The sequence below is a fragment of the Scomber japonicus genome, chromosome 6 (assembly GCF_027409825.1).
Source record: "Scomber japonicus isolate fScoJap1 chromosome 6, fScoJap1.pri, whole genome shotgun sequence".
Lineage (NCBI taxonomy): Eukaryota > Metazoa > Chordata > Actinopteri > Scombriformes > Scombridae > Scomber > Scomber japonicus.
Window position 1 is genome coordinate 32,232,850 of NC_070583.1, and position 24,214 is coordinate 32,257,063.

At 40.7% G+C, this 24,214-nt stretch overlaps 2 protein-coding genes and 1 pseudogene across 2 annotated transcripts; 2 read left to right on the forward strand and 1 right to left on the reverse strand.

Moving 5' to 3' along the window:
• The first annotated feature begins 1,666 nt into the window (after window positions 1-1,666).
• lrrc51 (leucine rich repeat containing 51) lies at window positions 1,667-5,892 on the forward strand. The gene is given in 4 exon segments (XM_053320279.1): window positions 1,667-1,718; window positions 3,168-3,373; window positions 3,487-3,635; window positions 5,751-5,892. Coding segments are annotated over 4 exon segments (549 nt in total).
• A 2,613-nt stretch (window positions 5,893-8,505) lies between these two features.
• On the reverse strand, window positions 8,506-17,327 carry lamtor1 (late endosomal/lysosomal adaptor, MAPK and MTOR activator 1). Its single transcript, XM_053321575.1, has 5 exons — window positions 17,071-17,327; window positions 13,554-13,693; window positions 13,313-13,390; window positions 10,325-10,448; window positions 8,506-9,032 (listed from the first exon to the last, which is right to left on the reverse strand). The coding sequence occupies exons 1-5, from the start codon at window positions 17,110-17,112 to the stop codon at window positions 8,940-8,942; spliced, it is 477 nt and encodes a 158-aa protein (XP_053177550.1). The 5' UTR covers window positions 17,113-17,327; the 3' UTR covers window positions 8,506-8,939.
• Window positions 17,328-22,858: 5,531 nt separating this feature from the next.
• LOC128360972 (secreted frizzled-related protein 2-like) overlaps window positions 22,859-24,214 on the forward strand; it is a 4,308-nt pseudogene continuing 2,952 nt past the window's right edge.

Genomic DNA, 24,214 nt, shown 5'->3' on the forward strand with positions numbered 1-24,214 from the left:
ATAAAAAGAAGCACTCGTTTTACATTACGGGTTTTTTTGGATTTGAGGGTGTTTTATGTTTTTATTTGTGTGGATAACAGTCTTGGTGGCAATACCGGAGAGGGGTAAAGCTTGTTTAATGTTGAATGAGTGATGACTCCGCCCACCCATATGTCGGTGTACGCCGGGTAAGAGAACAAACATAATATTTGTTTTCATTATCTTTTTTTTTCTTTCCCAAAAATCTTTGGACATAAACACACATCAACACATACAGAGAATATAAAAGACATTCCAGTTAATAAGTAAAATATTAATGGAGGAAGTGTAAATAAAAAAATACAATGATTTAGATATAAAATGATATAAATAAAGAATTTAAAAAAAGTAAATAAATAAAAATGGTATGAGTGACAGACATCTTCAATTAAAACACTTTGAATAGAATTCAATGACAGATATAATTTTCTTATTTGTTATATATTTTATAGACTCAAAATAATATTTTATTTCAATTAAAATAACTTAAATAATAGGGTTGTTTTTGATATGTTGAAATTTTCCTAACTAAATAAAAAGGTGTACAACACTACAAATATTGTTATTTTGAAACACAAACAGGAAATTAGTTTTTTTTTCAAGTACTGTTTAAAATATAAGTTTCCAAAATGTGACACAAAATGAGCAATTACAAAATGAACTTGTTTTCATTAACTTTATTTAATAATGTGTTTAACGGTGATGAATGTTGCACAAATGTGTAATTTTATTGTAAATTTATCTAATGTTTGTAATGTTTTTTTACTTTTATTTCAATTGTTGATCAATAACATTGTATTTTTGTTGTAACACAGAACAATATAAAATATAAAAGAACAAACAAACAACAGAAAAACAACGGAGCTCATAACATCAACAGCAAAATAAAGCAAAAAGACAATTAAAGTCATTTTTGTTGAACATTGAATGATAAGATAACACAGTCACAAACTAGAGGTTTAATTATTCTGATAAAAAGTTGAAATGTTTGCATAAATTAATAGTTTTGGTTAATTTTTTAATATTACAGGTTGTCTAAGGGTTAGTAGGGTTTGAAAATAAATGTTTAATGTTCTTTAATTATTTTATTTTATGAATGTAGAATTTGGCTAAAATAATTAACGACAAATTGTTTGTTGCTGGAAAGAATAGGATTGTTGAACATGAATAATAAACCATGTTCTTTGAGAGTTATGTCCTTCTTTAGATATATTTTAAGATCCACTTCAAAGTCTAACTACAACTCCCATGATGTACCTGTGCGTCTCCTTGGCAACGATTTGTTGTATTGCTGTCTCAGGTGACTGTGAAGCCAACACGTTTCCTAGACAACCTGGGATTAGTCGAGCATTGCTAACATAAGTGATCATATACTGTGGGTAAGTGGATGATAACTGTGATGTGATTAAGATGTCAGTAACTTAAGAAAGGCAGTTTTAACAGACTTGTGTGGATTTATACCAAGGTATGTTTTATAGTCTGTACTTCTTGTTTATTATTAGGGTCATAGTGGGTGATGGTGGTGTATCTATCTATCTACCTACCTACCTACCTATCTATCTATCTATCTATCTAACTAACTATCTATGTTATCACTGTATTAATTGACTTACCTTTATTCACCATGACATCTGTCTCAGGTGTAAATATGTACGGAGCTCCGGTGGATTTGTCCTTTAAATACATCAACAGTTTGGCAGGTAAACACTGAATCCTGCTCAGGTTTCTCTTCCCACATCATACTCATACATACTCTATTTATTTCCTATATTTTACACCAAAACATTAACACACATGGCATGCTCTGTCAGGGGCTTTTGGGTTACCTTTGTTGCCATGGTTTCACATGTCAGTGCCGTGCAGCATACTTAAAATAACCATAGGAGTGGAGAGAGAGTTGCACTATAGAAACGTCAGTGTGATTCGGTATAGTTTGTGATAAATATTGTTAAGGATATCTTGTTGCAAATTAGTTATCAACTATCTTTCTCTGAACTATGTACTTCTTTATTAAGACACACAAGTTATTTTGAAAGTCTTTAATGAATTAACTGAACTAACAATAAAACAACCAAGAAAAACAATGTTTTAAAACTTTTTGGTATCAATCAATCAATCAATCTTTAATTATATAGCGCCAAATCACAACAGAGTTATCACAAGGCACTTTACACATAGAGCAGGTTCTAAACCGAACTCTTCAGGTTTTAACTTTAAAGAGACCCAACATTCCCACATGAGCAACAGTGGAGAGAAACAACTCCCTTTTAACAGGAAGTAACCTCAGAACCAGACTCAGAGTGGGAGAACATCTGCCTCGACCGGTTGGGGTTGAGAGGAGAGAAAGGAAGGATAGAGGAGAGAAGCACAATGAAAATCAACAATGAAGCTAGAAGGTCCGGGACTGGAATCTGTCATCCGGACATCTACAGGCCCAGATTACCTGTGAGACCAGAAAGCACAGACAACTCCGGGGAAGAAGTTTAGCTTATTGAATGCATTAATAGTACATGAATGTTAATGGATATAGACGGATTGATAGAGAGAGAGAGAGAGAGGAGGAGAGAGGAGCTCAGTGCAGGAGTCCCCCGGCAGTCTAAGCCTATAGCAGCATAAGCTAAGAGCTCTAAGAGCCCTAACTATTACTTAGGAAAAAAGGAAAGTTTTAAGCAAATCGGGAAGATGGTTCAACAGGAGAGAACATAGGGTACTATAAGCTCTTTGAGATATGATGTAGCCTGACCATTAAGAGCTTTGAAGGTGAGGAGAAGGATTGGTACTAGTCTAAGATATTACAAACATATTTCAGGTAGTATTACACATTTGAGAAACAAAGAAAACAAAACAAATGCCAAGTAGTCATTGCAAAAAGCTCAAATCAACTGTGTGATTGACCAAAAAAAACAACAACCTTAAAATAATCATAGGGGTGGAGTGTTGCACAATAGAAAGCCAATGCCAGTATGATTATGTGTAGTTTGTGATAAATTGTGTTAATTCTCACCATAAAACATCGATGTCATATTTATGTAAATGCATTGAATCCTTAATTGTCCATGTCTTGTTACACACTGCACCAAAAACAATGAAAAAATGAGTCCAGTTTTAAGCTTTTGCTGCATCATTCTCTCCCTCTATATTTGTTTCAGATGCACGTTTAGAGGAGCCAAGCTCTGGTCTGCGGCCTTTAAAAAGAAATTCACAGAAGAAGTACCTCAGTCGCTCTTTGCGTCTCAATAACAACAACATCTCTGAGCTTCATGACCTCCAGCGGACCATTAGCCACTTCCTGTCTGAGCCGTCGCAGCTCGCCTGGCTCGACCTTTCCTTCAACAATCTCACAAATATAGAACAAGTGAGTTTTCTCTACATGGCTTCTGTTGTTTAGCTTAATAACATGACTTTTCTGTTATTGTGGAGATTCAATTACGTCACAGTACGCCTGCAACGTGCGCGTGTGTGTTCCAGGTTCTGTGTGAGCTGCGTGAACTGCGCGTGCTATATCTCCATGGCAACAGCATTTACATTCTGTCGGAGGTGGACAAGCTGCGTGTGCTTCCGCATCTACACACCATCACGCTGCATGGAAACGTCATAGAGACCAACAAGGCTTACAGGTGAAGACTTTCTCTCAACTTACTTACAACCAAGATTTCCCCTTTAACCCTCGTGTCGTCCTACCGTTAAATTGACCCCTTCCGTTTTGACTGTTCCTTCTTTCCTCCCTTCCTTCCTCTTTCCCTCATTCCTCTTTCCTTCCTCCCTCCTTCCTCCCTCCTTTCCTTCTTCCTTCCTCCCTCGTTCTCTCTTTCTTTCCTCCCTCCTTTCCTTCCTCATTCCTTCCTCCCTCCTTTCCTTCTTCCTTCCTCCTTCCCTGGGAGCCATTACGTCAGCGGACTGGGGGCGGGGCTAACGTTTATTAGCCAGCTAGCGGGGTTAACGTTTATTAGCTGACTAGCGTGGCATTTACAGAGGGTTAAAGATTTGTTGATTAAAAGTACTATTTTTATCATTTTGTGCCAGAGCTGTCGTCTTCTTCTTCTTCTTCTTCTTCTTCGTTTCCGGCAGGCTAGATGCCTTGCGCCATGTTGCTGCCTCTCACTGGTGAATCATGGAAATGCAACAGGTTCGCAAGAGGTGCTTGGTTTAGCACCAACTGAGCACTGGCTCTAGCACTAGCTCCGAAACCAGCACTGGGTCCAGCTCGGTGGAAAGGGGGTATAAGTCTCTCAGCGGCCTTTCAGAAAAGTAGTCGCTACAACAATCATGTGGTACAAATTACATATTACAGTAGTATTAGTATTAGTATTATTATTATTACACATTTGCAAATACAGATCTCCCACTTTGCAAGGCTGAAACTTAGTGATACTGTATGAAGTCCACTGATTGCATTTGTGCACGTAGCCATAAGACAATAAATATAAGAGCTTCCAATTTCAGTGAGATACTTAAATTTCTTGGCCGCCCATTATAGTTTTGGAAAGTGATCAAACAGAGAAAGCGAGACTCACAGCTGCTGGTGGCCGAGTACAGAACAGAAACAAGCAGAAGTAATGTCGGCACCTAATACAGTCAAACACTTACACGTACTGAGTGATGGATTCCTGGAAGAGTGCGATTACAGTGTGTGTGTGTGTATGTGTGTGTGTGTGTGTGTGAGAGACACACACGTGTGCTTGGCGAGCATGTAGGTGTAACATTGTAACAGGTGCTCAGATGCAGCCGAAGCTCGTATTACGTCTCCTCGTCTGTGCAGAAACCTCAGTTACAAACTCACATACAGAAAGATCGTCTGCTGGTTAAAACTGATTTACTTATAATTAAATGCAGCTTTTTAATTAAACATTATCTCTTTAATATGCAACCTCTATTTTTATTTTATTTTTTGTATGTTTGTGCGTGCATTTAAAATGTATGTGCATGCATACAGTGCATCTGCAAAGGATTCACACTCCTTCATTTCCCCACATTTTATGTTACAGGGAAGGGAAGGAAAGGAGGGAAGAAGGAAGGAAAGGAGGGAGGGAGGAAGGAAGGAAGGAATGGAGGAAGAAGTAAGGAATGGAGGAAGAAGTAAGGAAAGGAGGGAGGGAGGGAAGGAAGGAAGGAATGGAGGAAGAAGTAAGGAAAGGAGGGAGGGAGGGAAGGAAGAAGGAAGGAAAGGAGGGAGGAAGAAAGGAAGGAAGGAAGGAAGGAAGGAAGAAGAAAGGAAGGAAGAAGGAAGGAAAGGAGGGAGGAAGGGAGAAGAAGGAAGGAAGGGAGCAAGGAAGAAGTAAGGAAAGGAGGGAGGGAGGAAGGGAAGAAGGAAGGAAAGGAAGGAGGAAGGGAGAAGAAGGAAGGAAAGGAGGGAAGAAGGAAGGGAGGAAGAAGGAAGGAATGGAGGAAGAAGTAAGGAAAGGAGGGAAGAAGGAAGGAAAGGAGGGAGGAAGGAATGGAGGAAGGAAAGGAGGGAGGGAGGAAGGACAGATGGAAGGAAGGAAGGAAGGAAGAAAGAAGGAAGGAAGGAAGAAAGAAAAGACTCTAAACCGTACTCTTCAGGTTTTAATTGGCTCACCTGTATTTGGTCAGGTTAGATGAGGAGCGTCGCTGCTCACATATCTTCAGCTCTTTCCACAGATGTTCAGTGGGGTTCAAGTCTGGGTCAATCAAGGACATTCACAGATTTATCCTGCAGACTCTCCTTCGTTATCTTGGTGTGAATACTAATATATGTTTTTTTGTGCATTTAGGAATCGTGTGATTTCTGCTCTCCCTGGGTTAAAGATGATGGACTTCAGCGCTGTGACTCAACAGGAACGAGTCTTAGCAAAGATTTGGCATCATAGCAACAACCGACGTCACTGAAGCAACAAAGAGACACTCATAGTTTAACCAGCAGCTACAATATGTAATGCAGTGGTGGTTTGTATAGTTTAGGAGAAATCAGTGTTTTTTATGCTACTTTTTTCTATTTTTCATCTTGTTTCTTATTTTAGTCCCAAAAGAAGTCGACATATTTTTGCATTCAACAACAGATATTTGGTTTTAATAATATTCTGATATGAAATAATAAGGAGGCAAATGTCACTGATTAACAGTTTTAACCTTTGTGTCGTCCTCCCGGGTCAAATTGAACCCGTCTGTTTTGACTTTTCCTTCCTTCCTTCCTTCCTTCCTTCCTTCCTCCTCCCTTCCTTCCTTCTTTCCTCCCTCCCTACTTCTTTCCTTCCCTCCTTCCTTCCTCCCTCCTTCTCTCTCTCTCCTTCTTTCCTTCCTCCCTCCTTCTCTCTCTCTCCTTCTTTCCTTCCTCCCTCCCTCTCTCTCTCCTTCTTTCCTTCCATCCTTCCCTCAGTCCTTCCTTCTTCCTCCCTTGACTCGAGGACAACAGGAGGGTTAAATACACTGTTGGTGATAAAATATTTAATATTTATCATTTCTTTGTGGTTACACCATTTGACATTCAGTCTTATTTTTGTTTTAAAAAAACTGTAAATGTCATGTCTAATGATATAAAACCAACAAAACTACTAAATGTACATTTTAACAAACCTGATGCTGCTTTTAAAACTATTTTTAACATATTTTTGAATTGTTCATCTTCTTATTTGTCGCTGACCCATAAGTATAAATCCTCTATCACTGCTTGAAACATTTGTGTAAATAGTTGAATATTGTTTCATATCTTCTCTGAACTTTGTATTTCTCTCATATAATCATGTAGATCATTTTATTTATTTATTAAAGACACACACGTTATGTTGAAAGTCTTTAATGAATTAACTAAACCAAAAATAAAACAACCAAAAAAAAAATGTTTTAAAACTTTTTGGTACTAGCCTAAGATATTACAAACATATTTCAGGTAGTAATACAACATCTGAGAAACAAACAAAACAGACAAAAAATGCCAAGAACCCAAAAAAAAAAAAGCTCAAATCAATGGCGTGGTTTGACAAAAAACAAAAAAATCACAGCCTTGCAGATCATCCCTTTAGAGACTCTAGAGCGGCTCACCGTGCTCGCTGCCCACGCATACAGTCTTCTTTGCTCTCCTCCAAAAAGAGCAAAAAAAAAAAAATACATTTAAAAAAAAAAAAAAACACAAATAAATAATCACAAAAAAAAAAAAAGGTCTCGGATCATTTTATCTGTTTTGTACATTATGGATTGTTAACACTCTCCCACACTGCTACAATGGTTAGTTTCTGATTAATATGAACAACTCAATCATATTACAATCTGCAGCAGAAGAAGCTTTCGTTTTTAAAAGCTAACAAAAAGCAGAGGCCTTAAAAGTGTTCTCGTGTTTCATAAAAACATTTCTTACCACCACAAAGATCTTATATATATAGAGCCGATCCTGGCCGGTCAACGCTCTACAAAAAGAGGAACTTCATACAATCCATCATCTGGGGTTTTTTTTTTTTTTTTTTTTTCTTTACATATATATATATTTTTATATATATATATATTCAATCAGAAAATTCTGTACAAAGAAGGCATGAATACACGTCATCTGTCCTCTGCACCCTGCACCCTCCTCATACCTGCACCCTTCTTTTTTTTTTTTTTTAATGGCATGAAGTTCTCAGATTTATATCAAAGAATCTGCAAGCTTTTTTTTTTTTTTTTTTTTTGGGTCTTTTAGTGCTAGAAAACTGCAGAGGACACCCATACTGTCTGTAAACTCGAGCACTTGTGCCCAAAAAAGAAGAAAGCCTCCATCTCCATCTGTTCCCCGCCTCCTCCCCTCCCCTCCTCCAGTGATATTAGTTGGCCCACCAGCCTGCACCCCCACTACTCATGTTTTTTTTTTTTTTGCATCCTCACCCACCAAAAGATTACCAGCACTGAAGCCTCATGATTGATTTTTTGCCTTTAACTTAACTCACTAAAAATCACACACTGGATTTTACATATTACCAGATTGATATGAATTACTAAAATCAAGTTGTTTTTTTTTTAAATTACTACTGTGAAATGTCAATGAACTATACTTTAGCCATGGTGCTTTAATGGTTTCCAGGTTAATGGGTTTTTTTTTTGTTGCCACATTCTACTTCCTGTTTGGCTCCAATTTTTTTTTTTTTTTTTTCCCTTACAGCTTTTTTTATATTGTGCAAGTCAAACATTTGGAGAGAGAGAAATGAGCAGTGTCATCCCATCCAAGAACAAACAGAGCTTAAGAGTTTAAGACATATAAAGTGCAACTCCTCTTCTGCATTGTGGCACATTATCTCCATATAGTGTAAGTAGCTAATGTATTCAGCCATTACTCTGTGGTGGTGCTGTACTGGTATTATATTTTCCATTATTACCAGTACTCATTTCTCTTCTTCCTATAGTGGAGATTGTATTGAATGCACCAAAAAAACTCCTTAAGCTGTCCCCCCTCTATGCCTTTGGATAACAAGTCTGGGGATGTGGAGCTAACTTTTGCTTGCCTGGTTATAAAAAAAATAAAAAAAACAGGCTGCAAAAATTCACAAAATGAAAAAAATCTATTAGAGCTCATCAAGAAGGATGGATGATGTTTTTTTTTCTCCACACATCCGGTTCAGACAAACGCCAAACGTCCAAACGCCAAACGCTGTGATCCAGGCATTAAAAGTAGAGAGGAGGAGGGCCCCGTCTCTTCTGTTACCCATGACGACTGCTTTTCATTGATCCATCATTAAGTACAGTAAAAAGGACTTGAGGTGCAATCCTATATCGTCTCTCTGCCTTTAGTAGCAAGTTAGAGGCATATAGCTAAGAAGCACAAGGACCACAATGCTCTTCTTCTTTTTTTTTTATATATATATATAAAGGAGTGGGCTGGAGGGTGAGGATGCAAGAAGTGACTTAGAGAGAGAGAGAGAGAGAGAGAGAGGGAGAGAGAGAGAGAGAGAGAGAGAGAGCGGGATGGGAGAAAGAATATGCAGGCCAGAGTTGCAGAATCAAGGAATGGCAAACTGCACGACTAGTTCTTCTTTAGCATCCACTTTGATTTGAGAGATTGCACTGTAAGCGTAAGCTGCTATCTTGGACACCTGGAAGGGGGGGGGGGGGAGAAAAAAAAAAGAAAAGAGGAAGATAAGTGTGCAGAAATTACTCAAATGCATAATTTCACTGAGATAAATAAGATATGTGAGCTTTAAAATGTCTCTTTACAAGGTGGATAAGAGCAAGGTGAGGTAGTTTTATTTATATAGAGCATTAAATACACAATGGCAACTCAGAAAAATATGCAATGTGAGAAACATTAAAACATATAATTAACCCCTCCCACACACACACACACACACACACACACACTAATAATAAATCAAAGTACAGAAAAATAGAAAGAGAGAAATAAAATGCTAGAATAGAGCATTAAATATAAGATTGCAGCATAAAATAATGATTTGCTTTAAAATCATTAAAAGGAACTGCTCATTCTATTTTTTTTTTAATTATTGTTACTATTACTATTTTTTTATTTCATTTTATTTTTATTTATTTATTTATTATTGTATTTTTTTATATTTTTATTTATTTTAATTATTGTTACTATTACTATTTTTTTTAATTTTATTTATTATATATACACTTTATTTTTTATTTATTTTAATTATTGTTACTATTACTATTTTTTAATTTAATTTTTTTTAAATGTATTATATACTTTTTTAATTATTGTTACTATTACTAATTTTTAATTTTAATTAATTAATTTATTATATATACTTTTTTATTTTTTATTTATTTTAATTATTGTTACTATTACTATTTTTTTTTATTTATTATATATACTTTTTTTTAACTTTATTTTAATTATTGTTATTATTACTATTTCTTATTTTAATTTATTTATTTATTATATATACTTTTTTATTTTTTACTTTTTTATTTTTTTATTTACATTATCATCAACAGGTCCGTTTAAAGAAGCCGTTCTGGCTTTTAGGGTAAACTTGTTGTCTCTCTTAACATAAACTTATATATGACCTCTCAACAAGATTATTTATTTATTTAACTATTGACGTATGTACTGGAAAATCTAATAAAAAAAAAATTAAAAAATAAAAATCATTAAAAGGACAGAGTGCAAATGAAAGCAGTAACAACAGAAATCTATTTTAAGCCACTCATTTACCCCCTCCACCCCCCCTCCCCACCCCCAACTCCCCCCACCCCCCCTCACACACACACACACACACACACACACACACACACAGACTGAAATACTACACACGCTGTCCACTGTCCAACAGCGTCTCCATGCCAACAGGCTGACGATAATGCGGCGGCTGTAAAACACATGCCAGCGTATCTGGACTATGTGCTCGTGTTTGGTTACCTGCTGAACATCTGAGTATGGCACCAGGTCGCTGGCGAGCACTTGGTGGGGCTGGCTGGTGAGGGAGGGGAGCGCCAGGGCTTTCTTCTGGGGCAGACTGTTACTCAGCACGGCCAGCTTCGTACTGAACGACAAGAAAGAGGGAAATAAAAAAAAGACAGAACAGAAGGTTATTTAGGCTGCAGTTTAAAGTTTAACGTTTGTGTCCACGTCCTCCCGGGTCAAATTGATCCCGTCTCATTTGACTGTTCCATCCTTCCTTCCTTCTTCCCCTTCACCCCCTTGTTTCCTTCCTTCCTCCCTCCTTACTCCTTCCCTTCCTTCCTTCCTTCCCTCTCTTCTCCCTCCTCCCTGCCTGCCTTCCTTCCTTCCTTCCTTAATTTGTCCTTCCTTCTTCCCCTCCTCCCCTCTTTCTTTGCTGCCTCCTCCTCCTTCCTTCCTCCCTTCCTTCTCTCCCAAGTTCCTTCCTTCCTTCCTTCTCTCCTTACTTCCTTTCTCTTTTCCTCCTTACTCCTTTCCTTCCTTCCTCCTGTCCTTCCTTCTTCCCCTCCACCCCTTTCTTTGCTCCCTCCTCCTCCTTCCTTCCTTCCTTCCTTCCTTCCTTCCTTCCTCCCTTCCTCCCTCCCTCCCTCCTTACTCCTTTTCCTTCCTTCCTCCTTTCCTTTCCTCCCTTCCTTCTCCCTTCCTTTCTCCTTTCTTTCCTTCCTTCCTTCCTTCCTTCTCTCCTAAATACATTCCTTGCTTCCTTACTTCCTCCCTCCTGCCTTGACCTGAGGACAACCGGAGGGTTAAAGCACTCTGTTTGGGACTCATCACCTCATCTGTCTGCCACTAGGGGTCACTGCATCTGAGACTTTAAGATGAACGTTATGAGGAAAGGCACTGTTGTAACTTTTTGGTTGGATCACTTCCTCCGTTACTTTCTGCAGCCGTTTGGTTAGTGTAGAAATTTCACACATTGATCACAGTTTCATTCGCCCCATCTATATTTAAGCCCAAACTCTTCACAACCAACATACATATACAGTAGTTGACTCATTTTTTTAACATCTCTAAATCTAAATTAGTGAGACACAGCCAGACAACACAGACTAATGGGGCTTTCCCATTATACAGTTCTAGCACTACTTGACTCAACTCTTTTTCTTTTTTTTTTGCTTTTCCACTAGGGATAGGACGTGATACCTGGTATTTTTTTTATAATATCTGCTCTGGAGAGGTTCCAACCACAGACTGTATAAAAGAAATGGACGTAACATCCGTGACGTCACCCATTGGTATGTGGACTGCTGCTCGGAAGCCAATAGTTTCGAATCTAGGCAGCGCCATCTTGAAAATTTGAGGTGCATGCTGGGAAAAATAAAAACACGGATTCTACTTATATGGGCATGAGGCGGGGTCATGGGCGGAGCGGGGAGGTTGCTATGGTTGCGAGGGCTGGATCTCGAGGACATTGGTCAATCAACCTGTCAATCAGGACGTAGCCACGCCCTAATGCATACCCTGCTTTATCATCAAATATAAAATCAGGGAGGCCAAAATGTCCCAAATGAACATCATACTGCATTGAAGAAGGCTTTAAACTAGCGATTGAGACCATAAACACATTTTGAAAACGTTTACTGAGGTTAGAAATCAAGTGAGAAGTTGGTGAATTCTCCATTGACTTGTATAGAGACGGTCGCCCCCTGGTGGCCTTTTGATAGAATGCAGCTCTAAGTTACTTCTGCGTTGGCTTCTTTTCAGAGGACCGGAGCTCCCCGCCTGGTTCCAAGCGAGCCGAGCCGATTCTAAAATGTGACGTCAACAGACTGCCGGCCGCTGATTGGTCAAAAGAGTCATGTGACCTCCAATACAAGAATCAAAGCCCTACATTTTTTTTAAATACCGGCAACAGCGTTACAGCGATTCAGCTCTCACAGACTTAATGGCCCTTTTCTACCACTACTCAACTTGACTTGTCGTTTTTTTGCTTTTCCATTAGGGATACAGAGATTCGGCTCTCTTCTCTTGCTTTGTGTGTGACAAAAAGACAGAGACCGAGCAGCAAGTACACCAGGGGTGTCAAACATGCGGCCCGTGGGCCAGAAACGGCCCGCCGAGGGGTGAAATCCGGCCCACTTTCCTTCCTGTGCTCTTTTCCTTCCTTCCATCCTTTCTTTCTTTCTTCTGTCCTTCCTTCCTTCCTTTCTTTCTTTATTCTGTCCTTCCTTCCATCTGTCCTTCTTTCCTTCCTTCTGTTCTTCCTTCCATCTGTCCTTCCTTCCTTCCTTTCTTCCTTCTGTCCTTCCTTCATTCCTTCTGTTCTTCCTTCCAACTGTCCTTCCTTCCTTCCTTTCTTCCTTCCATCTGTCCTTCCAATTGTCCTTCCTTCCTTCCGTCCTTCCTTCATTCCTTCTGTTCTTCCTACCTTTCTTCCCTCCCTCCTTTTGCCTGTCTTTCCTTCTTTCCCTTCTTATTTCCTTCCTTTCTTCCATCTGTCCTTCCTTCCTTCATTCTATCCTTCCTACCTTTCTTTCTTGGGTCCTTCCTTCCCTCCTTCCTTTTGCCTGTCTTTCCTTCCTTCCCTTCTTATTTCCTTCCTTTCTTCCTTCTTCCCTCCATCTTTTTAATAATCCGGCCCACATCAGATCAAATTGGTCAGTATGTGGCCCTTGAATGAAAATGAGTTTGACACCTCGTGCAGCCGTGCTATGACGACCCCGCCCACGTTAAGGAGGTACTATGAAGTAATGGAAAGAGGTCGAGTCGAGCCGAGTATAATTTAAAAGCTCCATAAAGAAGACAGAAGTGTAAAGCTATAAGTTCAACATCTTTATTATACGGCCCTAACAAGTCACGCTATCTTTACAGTTTATATTTATGATCCAGCAAGTGAATTATAACCGTCTTCACATGAGTGACATATGACACGAGACACATTTGACTCATTTTAAAAGCAGACACTCCTTTAAACACGGACACACACACACACACAGACCAACACACCTGTATTGCCGAGCTTTGTCCATGTATTCATGTTGCTCCATCATGACGGAGTCAGCTGCTGAGACATCGATGATGTTCCTGCAGAACAACAGAGACAAAGTGGGTTTATTGAGGCTCCGTAATGAATTATAGATTTATCATCATCATCATCATCATCGTCATCATCGTCATCATCATCATCATCATCATGAACTGTTTGAAGACTCTGGCTCATGTGTGTCTGCATGACGGCGTTTCTTACTGTGCTGTCTTAGTGAGGATGGACGTAAGGAGGGCCTGTTCATCTGTCCGCGCGGACGGGACCGTGGTCGTGATCCAGTCTGTCCCATTTGGAGGTTTGCTGACAGGGTTCGGAGGGATCAGCGGCTTCCGTTCAGGGTCCTAGGAAAGATTTATGACAATATAAAAAGGAAGTAAGGAAGTGATACCAAAACAGCTTTTGAGTGGCACAGAAAAAAAAACCTTAGTGATATTAATTTTTAAATATCAGTAAGGAAGAAGAAGGGAGGGAAGAAGGAAGGAAAGGAGGGAGGAAGCAAAGTAGGAAGGAAGGAAGAAAGGGAGGGAGGAAGGAAGAAGGAAGGAGGGAGGAAGGAAGGAAAGGAGTGAGGGAAGAAAGAGAGAAGGAGGGAAGGAAGGAAGGGAGGGAGTGAGGGAAGAAAGAGAGAAGGAGGGAAGGAAGAAGGAAGGAAAGGAGGGAGGAAAGAAGGAAGGAAGGAAGGAGAAAGGAAAAGAGGAAAGAAGGAAAGAAGGACAGAGGAAAGAAAGAGAGAAGGAGGGAAGGAAGAAGGAAGGAAAGGAGGGAGGAAAGAAGGAAGGAAGGAAGGAGAAAGGAAAAGAGGAAAGAAGGAAAGAAGGACAGAGGAAAGAAAGAAGGAAGGAAGGAAGGGAGGGAGGAAGGAAAGAAGGGAGGAAAGAAGGAAGGAAGGAAGGAAGGAAGGAAAGAAGGACAGAGGAAAGAAAGAGGGAAGGAGGTGTCAGAAACAGACTCAACAAGCAGCACGGCATTTAATATTTAACATGTGATGAAAACCATAAAACTGGGACAGTAACACTTACAGCTACACTCCTTATAGACGCTGATGATTTGAGCTCAGTTCTGTTGAACTTGCAATAAATCATTAACCCTTTATTGGGCAAATAATTATATTTGGTAACTTCTGTAAATATCCCAAAATATCCATCCATCCTTCCTTCCTTCCTTCCTTCTTCCTTTCCTCTTTTCCTTTCTCCCTCCCTCGTTCCTTATTTCCTCCATCCTTCGTTCCTTCCTTTCCATCTGTCCTTCCTCCCTCCCTCCTTCTCTCCTCCCTTCCTTCTTTCCTTCCTTCCTTTCCTTACTTCCATCTGTTCTTCCTCCCTCCCTCCTTCTCTCCTTCCTCCATCCCCCGTTCTCCTTCCTTCCTTCCTTCTTTCTTCCCTTCCTCCCTCCCTCCTTCTCTCTTTCTTTCCTCCCCCCTACCTTCCTTCCTTCCTTCCTTCCTTTCCTTCCACCCTCCTTCCTTCCCTTCCTTCCTTCCTTCCACCCTTCCCTTTCCTTTCCTTTCAATGAGTGTCCTATAAAGGGTTAAGGGAAGTATGAACATGTGACTCAACCACCCAACTCTGCTGAACTGGCACATGAAGAAATGTACAGTTTTACCAAATGACGCACAGACACCAAAGAGGAAGTTAACTTAGATTAAATTTAACCTGCTGCAGAAAGAGAGCGCCAGCATGGATTGATTCACAGATAAAGGGGGGTGGGGGGGGGGGGGGGGGGGGGGGGGAGAGTTAAAAAATGTTAAACTCCGTAGCCTCTCGATCAATTACAGGCGGAGAGTTCAGGACTTCATTTTGGTAAATCATCTTTTTCTTATGTTGCAATAAATCAATCAATGTGCGGACTTTAAAACATTTTCACGTTGGATGCTATCACAGCCAACTTGTAGATATCTGTGTGTGTGTGTGTGTGTGTGTGTGTGTGTGTGTGTGTGTGTGTGTGTGTGTGTGTGTGTGTGTTTGATGGATGGAGGGGAGGGGGGGGCATATTTCTAAAAAGTTGGCAGGTGGGTGTCAAATTGTTTTAATGATGTGTGAATGTGTGTATTTAAAATGTTGTAATGGCAATTTTGCACAACTGTGAATTATGTAATTGATTTTAAAGGTGCAATGCAACTCTTTTTGTTTCATATAGGGTTAATGTTTTATTGCACACTATCCCATTGCCCCATTAAATGAATAATATGTGTCATTCTGGTATGAAACAGACATTATTAAGTATTTATGTCCACTGCTAATAATAATAATAATAATAATAATAATAATAGTAATAATACTAAAGATGAAAATGCATTAAAAAAACAACTTATCTTTTTACTAAAGCATTTTGCTAGGTGTCCTTTATATCTTCTCTTTTAACCTTTTCTTTTTGTTTTATTTTTTTTCTCTTTTAACCTTTTCTTTTCTTTTTTTTATTATTTTATGTTCTGCTCTGTAGCACTTTGAGATTGTTGAAAGGTAGAGTGCAATACAAATTAAATTGATCTTTATTATCATCATTATTATTATTATTATCATTACAAGGGGGGAAATACTGAGCATGAAGGAAGAGCAGACTTTGTTCCTTAAACTTAAATATGACTTGGCATCTTGAGGTCACATGACATTTAAATATCAATCACTTTCGGTTATGTTATATTTTATGTTATCACACTTAGCACTTAGCAGTAGTTTCACACTGTACCAATTTGGGGATAAACAGTTTAAATTGACCCAGCTGCTAGTTAAAGTGATGTCTTGATGCTAAAGTTGTTGTAAACCAAAAGAAGTTAACTTATATTAAATATATATTTATATTAAATGTAACCAGCTGCAGAAAGAGTGCCAACCTTTTGATTGATTTTATCTGATTATTATTATTATCTGCTAAATAAGACCCACAGATAAGTTACATGCTCAGTCTAATATGTGTCATTCTCCTAATAATAATAATAATAATAATAATAATAATAATAATAATAATAAAGATAAACATGCATATAAGGTGGAAAATACTGAGCATGAATGAAGAGCAGACTTTGTTCCTTAAACTTAAAAAAAATGGCATCTTGAGTCACATGACATTTAAATATCACTTTTGGTTATGCTGTGTTGTGTTGTGTTATGTTATGTTATGAAACTTAGCAGTAGTTTCAGATCTGTCCAGTTTTAATTAAACCAATTTGAATTAAGGATAAATAATATAAATTAGCCTTACTACTAGTTAAAGTGATTGCCATAATGTGCAGGTTTTTAAATAAATTAATATTTCCATTTGAGTCCAACTTGACTGTTTTCATGCTAACTCTACACTAGCAGTAGTTTCACACTGTACCAATTTCAACTAAACCAATTTGATTTATGGGATAAACTGATTAAATTGGCCTTGCTACCGACCTCGCGTGCAGTTTCCTAATAAACATTTCCATTTAACTCCAACACTAGTTTATCTGTTTTCATGCAAACAGCTCAACCTGGTCCAGATCCATGCAGGCCTCCAACCTCAGGCTTCAACTTAGCATGCTAAAAAAAAAAAAGCTACTTGTTTAATGTCATAACACTTCCACTGCAGAGGCCATTTCATTAAAGCTAATACACACAGCTCCTTTAAACGCATCGCACGTGCATTAAACGTCATCTACACGCTGAATTGTGTCGCGTGCCGGTTGTTATAATAAAAGACAGAAGCAGTATTTGTCAGGATAGTTTTTTTAGCCAGATAGCAGTGCTAACTTTACCTGCTCTGTGGTCTCGTTTTCGCTGCTGTAACAGCAACCCATGGCAGCGTCCGAGCGAGGGGGGCAAATTAAAACAACCCCAGCTCCCCCTGAGTGTGTCCAGTAAAACCCAGCAGTGTCTCCAGAGCGCGTGCGACTACTCCTCTGGTCTTTGTTGTGGTTGTTTTCTATCTAAGCTTCATGTAAAAAAAGGAGGTAGGAAGCCACTGAGAACAGCAGCAGCTCCTCGGTCAGGGTATCACATGACAGCTGCTCCGCTCCGGTGGTGCAACAACAGCGAGCGAGCTTCACTTCCGCTATCACGAGGAGGCAGCGGTGGCCCTCCTCACGTGACACGGGAGAGTTCGTTTTTGAAATTTGAGTTTATCAAATATTATCAGACAAAATTAAAAGACATGCACCAGTCACAGACAAATGAAGGAATGAAAGAAAAACATGATTCTCTCTGTAATCACATTCTTGTTTATTTATTGTACTAATGCACTTTGTAGTCACGTTTATATTTATTCTTTATCTTTGCATTAAATGTCACCTGATTTATATTGTTTGATGTACTGTTGTGTTATATGTGCCTTGTAAGGAGTCCTTAAGTTCTTTGAAAGGCGACAATAGAAATAGAAATAAAATGCATTATCATTATTATTATTATTATTATTATTATTAGGAAGTATGGAAGAGAGGAAGAAAGAAGGAAAGGATGGAGGAAAGGAAAGGAAAGGAAAGGAGGGAGGAAGGAAAGAAAGGAAGAGAGGAAAGGAAAGAAAGAAGGAAAGGAGGGAGGAAGGAAAGGAAGGAAGAGAGGAAAGGAAAGAAGGAAGGAAGGAGGGAGAGAGAAAGGAAAAGAGGAAGGAAGGAACGAAGGAAGGAAGGGAGGAAGGAAAGACAGAAGGAAGGAAGAAAGGTGGATAGAGGAAGGAAAGAAGGAAGGGAGGAAACAGGAAGGAAAGAAAGGGAGGAGGAAAGAAGGAACAGTCAAAACAGACGAGGACGACACAAAGGTTAAGGGACTGATTTAAGAAGAGAGATGATGAGGGATTAGTTTTATGCTTGTGTGCTCTGAAACGTCTCCCTGAAGGTAATAACTCATGTTCAGAATGAAGGATGTGAGACGAGTCATTAAGAATTTTTATGTGCCTGCTTTATAGCGACTCTCTCAAAAAAAAAACAGTTTGAAGAGATGAGTCGTTTTTTTTTTTTTTGTCCAGGAGGAGACGAGAACAGGACGAGGCTTGCTAAGATACATGAGTAACCTCCCTGTGAAAAGATGAAAGGGTCTCTGACAACAACGGCTGATGACAGAGAAGCACACGAACACACGCTGTTAACACACATTAAAAAATCAGTTTATTTCCGGTTGCTTGGCAACATTTCACAACACTGTCTGAAATAGAGATAGAGAGATAAGATAATCTTGACCTCACAGACTGTCAAATGCAAACACTGCATTACGCGACCAGACACAGACACATGGACATGGTTGAGCAGGTCTAATTACGCAGGTAGGCAGGTAGGCATGATGTGGAGGAGTACAGCAACAACAACAACAACTAAGGAGGCTGCAGTTTCTTCTGGCTGTGGGGGATTGAAACTGAAATCCAGCTTGATAAGAGTCACTTTTTGGTCTTGATTAACACATAGGACATTATTTCCAGTAAACAGTAATAATAAGTAATATCACTCTTAGCCCCGAGAGCTCAGAGTTCTGCTTTAACCGTCCTGTTGTCCTGGAGTCAAGGAAGGATGTTAGGAAGGGAGGAGGGAGGGAGGAAAGAAGGCAGGAGGGAGGGAGGGAAGGAGGGAGGGAAGGAGGGAGGGAGGGAAGGACTCTAGTTTTGTGACATTGCCACTAGCACACTGGGGAAAAATAGACTTAGCTCACTTCCCATTTCCCATTAACTTCACCGGATTTTAACTCCAGCATTGCCTAACCATAAAACACATTTACTATTTTAACAGTGATTTGTAACAGTATTAGAAAGCACCAGTCAAGGCGACATAGTCTATTAGAAACTTCTCCTAATTAGCATAAATAATTATACAGAAGGTAGCAGCAGTTTTGCATAAACTTGTGTCCTAGAAATGTGGCCCTATAGGTCTCCAGCCCTGAAACTACATCAATCAATCAATCTTTATTTGTATAGCGCCAAATCACAACAAAGTCATCTCAAGGCATTTTACACATAGAGCAGGTTCCCTTTTAACAGGAAGTAACCTCAGGCAGAACCGGACTCAGAGTGGGAGAACATCTGCCTCGACCGGTTGGGGTAGAGAGGAGAGAAAGGAAGGATAGAGGAGAGAAGCACAATGAAGGTCAACAATGAAGCTAGAAGGTCTGGGACTGGAATCTGTCATCTGGACGTCTCCAGGCCCAGATTACCTGTGAGACGAGGAAGCACAGACAGCTCCGGGGAAGAAGTTTAGCTTATTGAATGCATTAATAGAACATGAATGTTAATGTTAATTAACTTGGTCATAATTAAACCAAAATGTTGTAAAACACATATGACGCCATCTGCTGGCTTTAAAAAACAACCGCCATCATCATGTTATCAGCTCCCTTCTGACTGTGGGGGATCGAAACTGAAATCCAGCTTAATAAGAGTCACTTTTTGCTCTTGATTAACACATAGGACATTATTTCCAGTAAACAGTAATAATAAGTAATATCACTCTTAGCCCCGAGAGCTCAGAGTCTGTGTTTCTCAAAGATAAACCCCTGACAAGTTCTGCTTTAACCCTCCTGTTGTCCTCCAGTCAAGGAAGGACGTTAGGAAGGGAGGAAGGAAGGTAGAAGGGAGGGAGGAAAGGAGGAAGGAAGGAAGGTAGAAGGGGGGGAGGAAAGGAGGAAAGGAGGGAGGAAGGAAGGTAGAAGGGAGGGAGGGAAGGAAGGAAGGAGGGAAGGAGGAAAGGAGGAAGGAAGGAAGGTAGAAGGGAGGGAGGAAAGAAGGAAAGGAGGGAGGAAGGAAGGTAGAAGGGAGGGAGGGAAGGAAGGAAGGAGGGAGAGAGGGAAGGAAAGGAAGGAAGGAAAGAATGACAGAAGGAAGGAGGAGGGAGGAAGGAAGAACGGAGGGAGGAAAGAAGGACAGAAGAAAGGGAGGAAGGAAAGGAAGCAAGGAAGGAAGGAAGTAAGGAAGGAGGGAAGGAGGGAGAGAGGGAAGGAAAGGAAGGAAGGAAAGAATGACAGAAGGAAGGAGGAGGGAGGAAGGAAGAACGGAGGGAGGAAAGAAGGACAGAAGAAAGGGAGGAAGGAAAGGAAGCAAGGAAGGAAGGAAGGAGGGAAGGAGGGAGAGAGGGAAGGAAAGGAAGGAAGGAAAGAATGACAGAAGGAAGGAGGAGGGAGGAAGGAAGAACGGAGGGAGGAAAGAAGGACAGAAGAAAGGGAGGAAGGAAAGGAAGCAAGGAAGGAAGGAAGGAAGGAAGGAGGGAAGGAGGGAGAGAGGGAAGGAAAGGAAGGAAGGAAAGAATGACAGAAGGAAGGAGGAGGGAGGAAGGAAGAACGGAGGGAGGAAAGAAGGACAGAAGAAAGGGAGGAAGGAAAGGAAGCAAGGAAGGAAGGAAGGAGGGAAGGAGGGAGAGAGGGAAGGAAAGGAAGGAAGGAAAGAATGACAGAAGGAAGGAGGAGGGAGGAAGGAAGAACGGAGGGAGGAAAGAAGGACAGAAGAAAGGAAGGAAGGAAAGGAAGCAAGGAAGGAAGGAAGGAAGGAGGGAGGGAGGGAGGGAGGAAAAAAGGACAGAAGGAAGGGAGAAAGGAAGGGAGGAAGGAAGAAGGGAAGGAGGAAAGGACAGAAGGAAGGAAAAAAGGACAGAAGGAAGGAAGGAGGGAGGGAGGAAAGAAGGACAGAAGAAAGGGAGGAAGGAAAAGAAGGAAGGAAAGAAGGACAGAAGGAAGGAAAGAAGGACAGAAGGAAGGGAGGAAGGAGGGAGGTAGGAGAGAGGGAAGGAGGGAGAGAAGGAGGAAGGAAGGTAGGAGGGAGGGAAGGAAGGAAGGAGGGAAGGAAGGAAGGAAGGAAGGAAAGAAGGAACAGTCAAAACAGACGGGGTCAAAGGTTAAAAGGTATTTCTTCATGCTTATTCTAAATCAGGATACTACAGTAGGGGGGCGGCTGTGGCTCAGGACGCAGAGCTCATCCACTAGATGAAGGAAAGGTGGAAGGAAGGAAGGATGGAAGGAAGGAAAGGAAAGGAAAGGAAAGGAAAGGAAAGGAAAGGAAGGAAGGAAGGAAGGAAAGGAAGAAAGGAAAAGAAAATGAAGGAAAGGTGGAAGGAAGGATGGAAGGAAAGAAAGAAGGAAAGAAGTAAGAAAGGGAGGAAGGAAAGAAGGACAGGTGACAGGAGGGTATAGGAAGGAAAGACAAAAGGAAGGAAGGACGGAAGGAAAAGGTATTAGGAAGGAAAGGAAGAAAGGAAAAGAAGACAAGAAAGCAAGGAAGGAAGGAAGGAAAGGAAAGGAAAGGAAAAGAAGGAAGGAAAGCAAGAAAGGAAAAGAAGATGAAGGAAAGATGGAAGGAAGGAAGAATGGAGGGAAGGAAAGAAGGACAGAAGAAAGGGAGGAAGGAAAAGAAGGAAGGAAAGAAGGACAGAAGGAAGGAAAGAAGGACAGAAGGAAGGGAGGAAGGAGGGAGGTAGGAGAGAGGGAAGGAGGGAGAGAAGGAGGAAGGAAGGTAGGAGGGAGGGAAGGAAGGAAGGAGGGAAGGAAGGAAGGAAGGAAGGAAAGAAGGAACAGTCAAAACAGACGGGGTCAAAGGTTAAAAGGTATTTCTTCATGCTTATTCTAAATCAGGATACTACAGTAGGGGGGCGGCTGTGGCTCAGGACGCAGAGCTCATCCACTAGATGAAGGAAAGGTGGAAGGAAGGAAGGATGGAAGGAAGGAAAGGAAAGGAAAGGAAAGGAAAGGAAAGGAAAGGAAGGAAGGAAGGAAGGAAAGGAAGAAAGGAAAAGAAAATGAAGGAAAGGTGGAAGGAAGGATGGAAGGAAAGAAAGAAGGAAAGAAGTAAGAAAGGGAGGAAGGAAAGAAGGACAGGTGACAGGAGGGTATAGGAAGGAAAGACAAAAGGAAGGAAGGACGGAAGGAAAAGGTATTAGGAAGGAAAGGAAGAAAGGAAAAGAAGACAAGAAAGCAAGGAAGGAAGGAAGGAAAGGAAAGGAAAGGAAAAGAAGGAAGGAAAGCAAGAAAGGAAAAGAAGATGAAGGAAAGATGGAAGGAAGGAAGAATGGAGGGAAGGAAACAGAAGGAAAGAAGACAAGAAAGCAAAGAAGCAAGGAAGGAAGGAAGGAAGGAAAGGAAAGGAAGAAAGGACAAGAAAATGAAGGAAAGGTGGAAGGAAGGAAGGAAGGTAGGATGGAAGGAAACAAAGAAGGAAAGAGGTAAGAAAGGGAGGAAGGAAAGAAGGACAGATGACACGAGGGTATAGGAAGGGGGAAAAAAAGACAGGAAGAAAAGTGGACCGGATTGGACGCCTTGGCGGGCCGGTTCTGACCCACGGGCCGCATGTTTGACACCCCTGCCGTAGACTAGCTATATGTGTCTCGAGCTTCAGACAGCGTCGGTGTGGGAGCAGTTAGTCTGATTGATGGGGTGGGGATGATGACTGGGAGGCGCCTGCCCTCTCATTTACCCCCCTGTTTCCTCCACACCTCTTTGTTTACCCCTCCGCGAGCCACAGAGGCAAGTTCAGACAGAAGAGCTGCAACTCTGAGGACTTCACTTTGTTCCTGTTGGGAGGACACACACACTCACACGCGCGCGCTCACACACTCTCACACTCTCACACACACACACCAAAAAATGACAATGTTTGAGTTGGTTTTATTTTTGCTTTTTGGAGTGTCTCGTGCGTCTGAGGCAGTGGCTCCGGTCCAGATGGGGCCCCCGTCTCTTGGATTCAGCTCCTCGGTGCGCTCGGTGTGTAAACCCATCCCGAGCACCTTGTCTCTGTGCCACGGGATCGGCTACAGGCAAATGCGCGTGCCCAACTTGCTCGGCCATGATACGCTGAAGGAGGCCCAGCAGCAGTCGGCGGCCTGGCTCCCACTCATCTCCAAACTGTGCCACCGGGACACTAAGAAGTTCCTGTGCTCGTTGTTTGCCCCGGTGTGTTTACCGGAGCTCAGCGGGCCGGTAAGCCCCTGCAGGAGTTTGTGTGAAGCCGTGAGGGACGGCTGCGTGCCCGTGATGAGCGCGTTTGGGTTCCCGTGGCCGGAAATGTTCAATTGCAGCCGGTTCCCGAGAGGTACCGAGCTCTGTATCCCCGCTACCGGTGAGCACGAGGGGCGCACGGCCGAGGAGGTCAGGCACGAGGAGGCGCTGAAAGGTCAGTGGATGGATATGTGACAGTATTGATCACAGGTGAAGTGTCAGTCAGCCAGTCAAGAACTTTTACTCCAAAAAAGTAATAATATGAATATGAACCCTGGAGTGGAAAATGAAAAACCCATAATTTGATGTTACTAAAGTAAATTATTTCCACAAATAGGCTATTTTTAAAATATATGTTGGATTTTATAAATTGTATCGCCCCCTATTAAGGTATAACAATAGCTAGTCATAATGGTAAAAACGAGAAGAGAGAAGCGATACATCATTGCTTTCTCTGGTCATTAATATCACACATAGGGAGGATTAATGTGGGACAAATAGGCTCCAGTGCATTTATCTCTTTTTCTATTCAGTTATTTTAAAAGCTATGCAAACTATGTAAGTTATATTGTTTAACATTACACACATGTGGACATACAGGTTACTTGTTTTTTCGTAGGCCAACAAAATTAAATGACCAAATATGGGTATGCACATTTCAGAAAGGCACATATAAGGCTGCTTTGTATAAATCAAAGTATTTCTAAGCCTAAAAAATAATGTCCCAGATTACAAAATCTACAAATTTGACACAAGGAACTTTTAATATATGTGCCATTTTCCTTTTGAGTACAACATCTGATTAAACAAGGAAACATCTCAGGGATTTCATAATGATATTAGGTGTTGATATAATGTATTGGATTCATAAATAAAATATAATAAACATATTACCTTAAATCCATCCTACTAGTTTCTGAACTGATTTTTATCATTTCTGTCAAAGTATATAAACCTACCACAAGCTTCAGTTCTTCCAATTCAAGGCAAATATAATTGAACAAC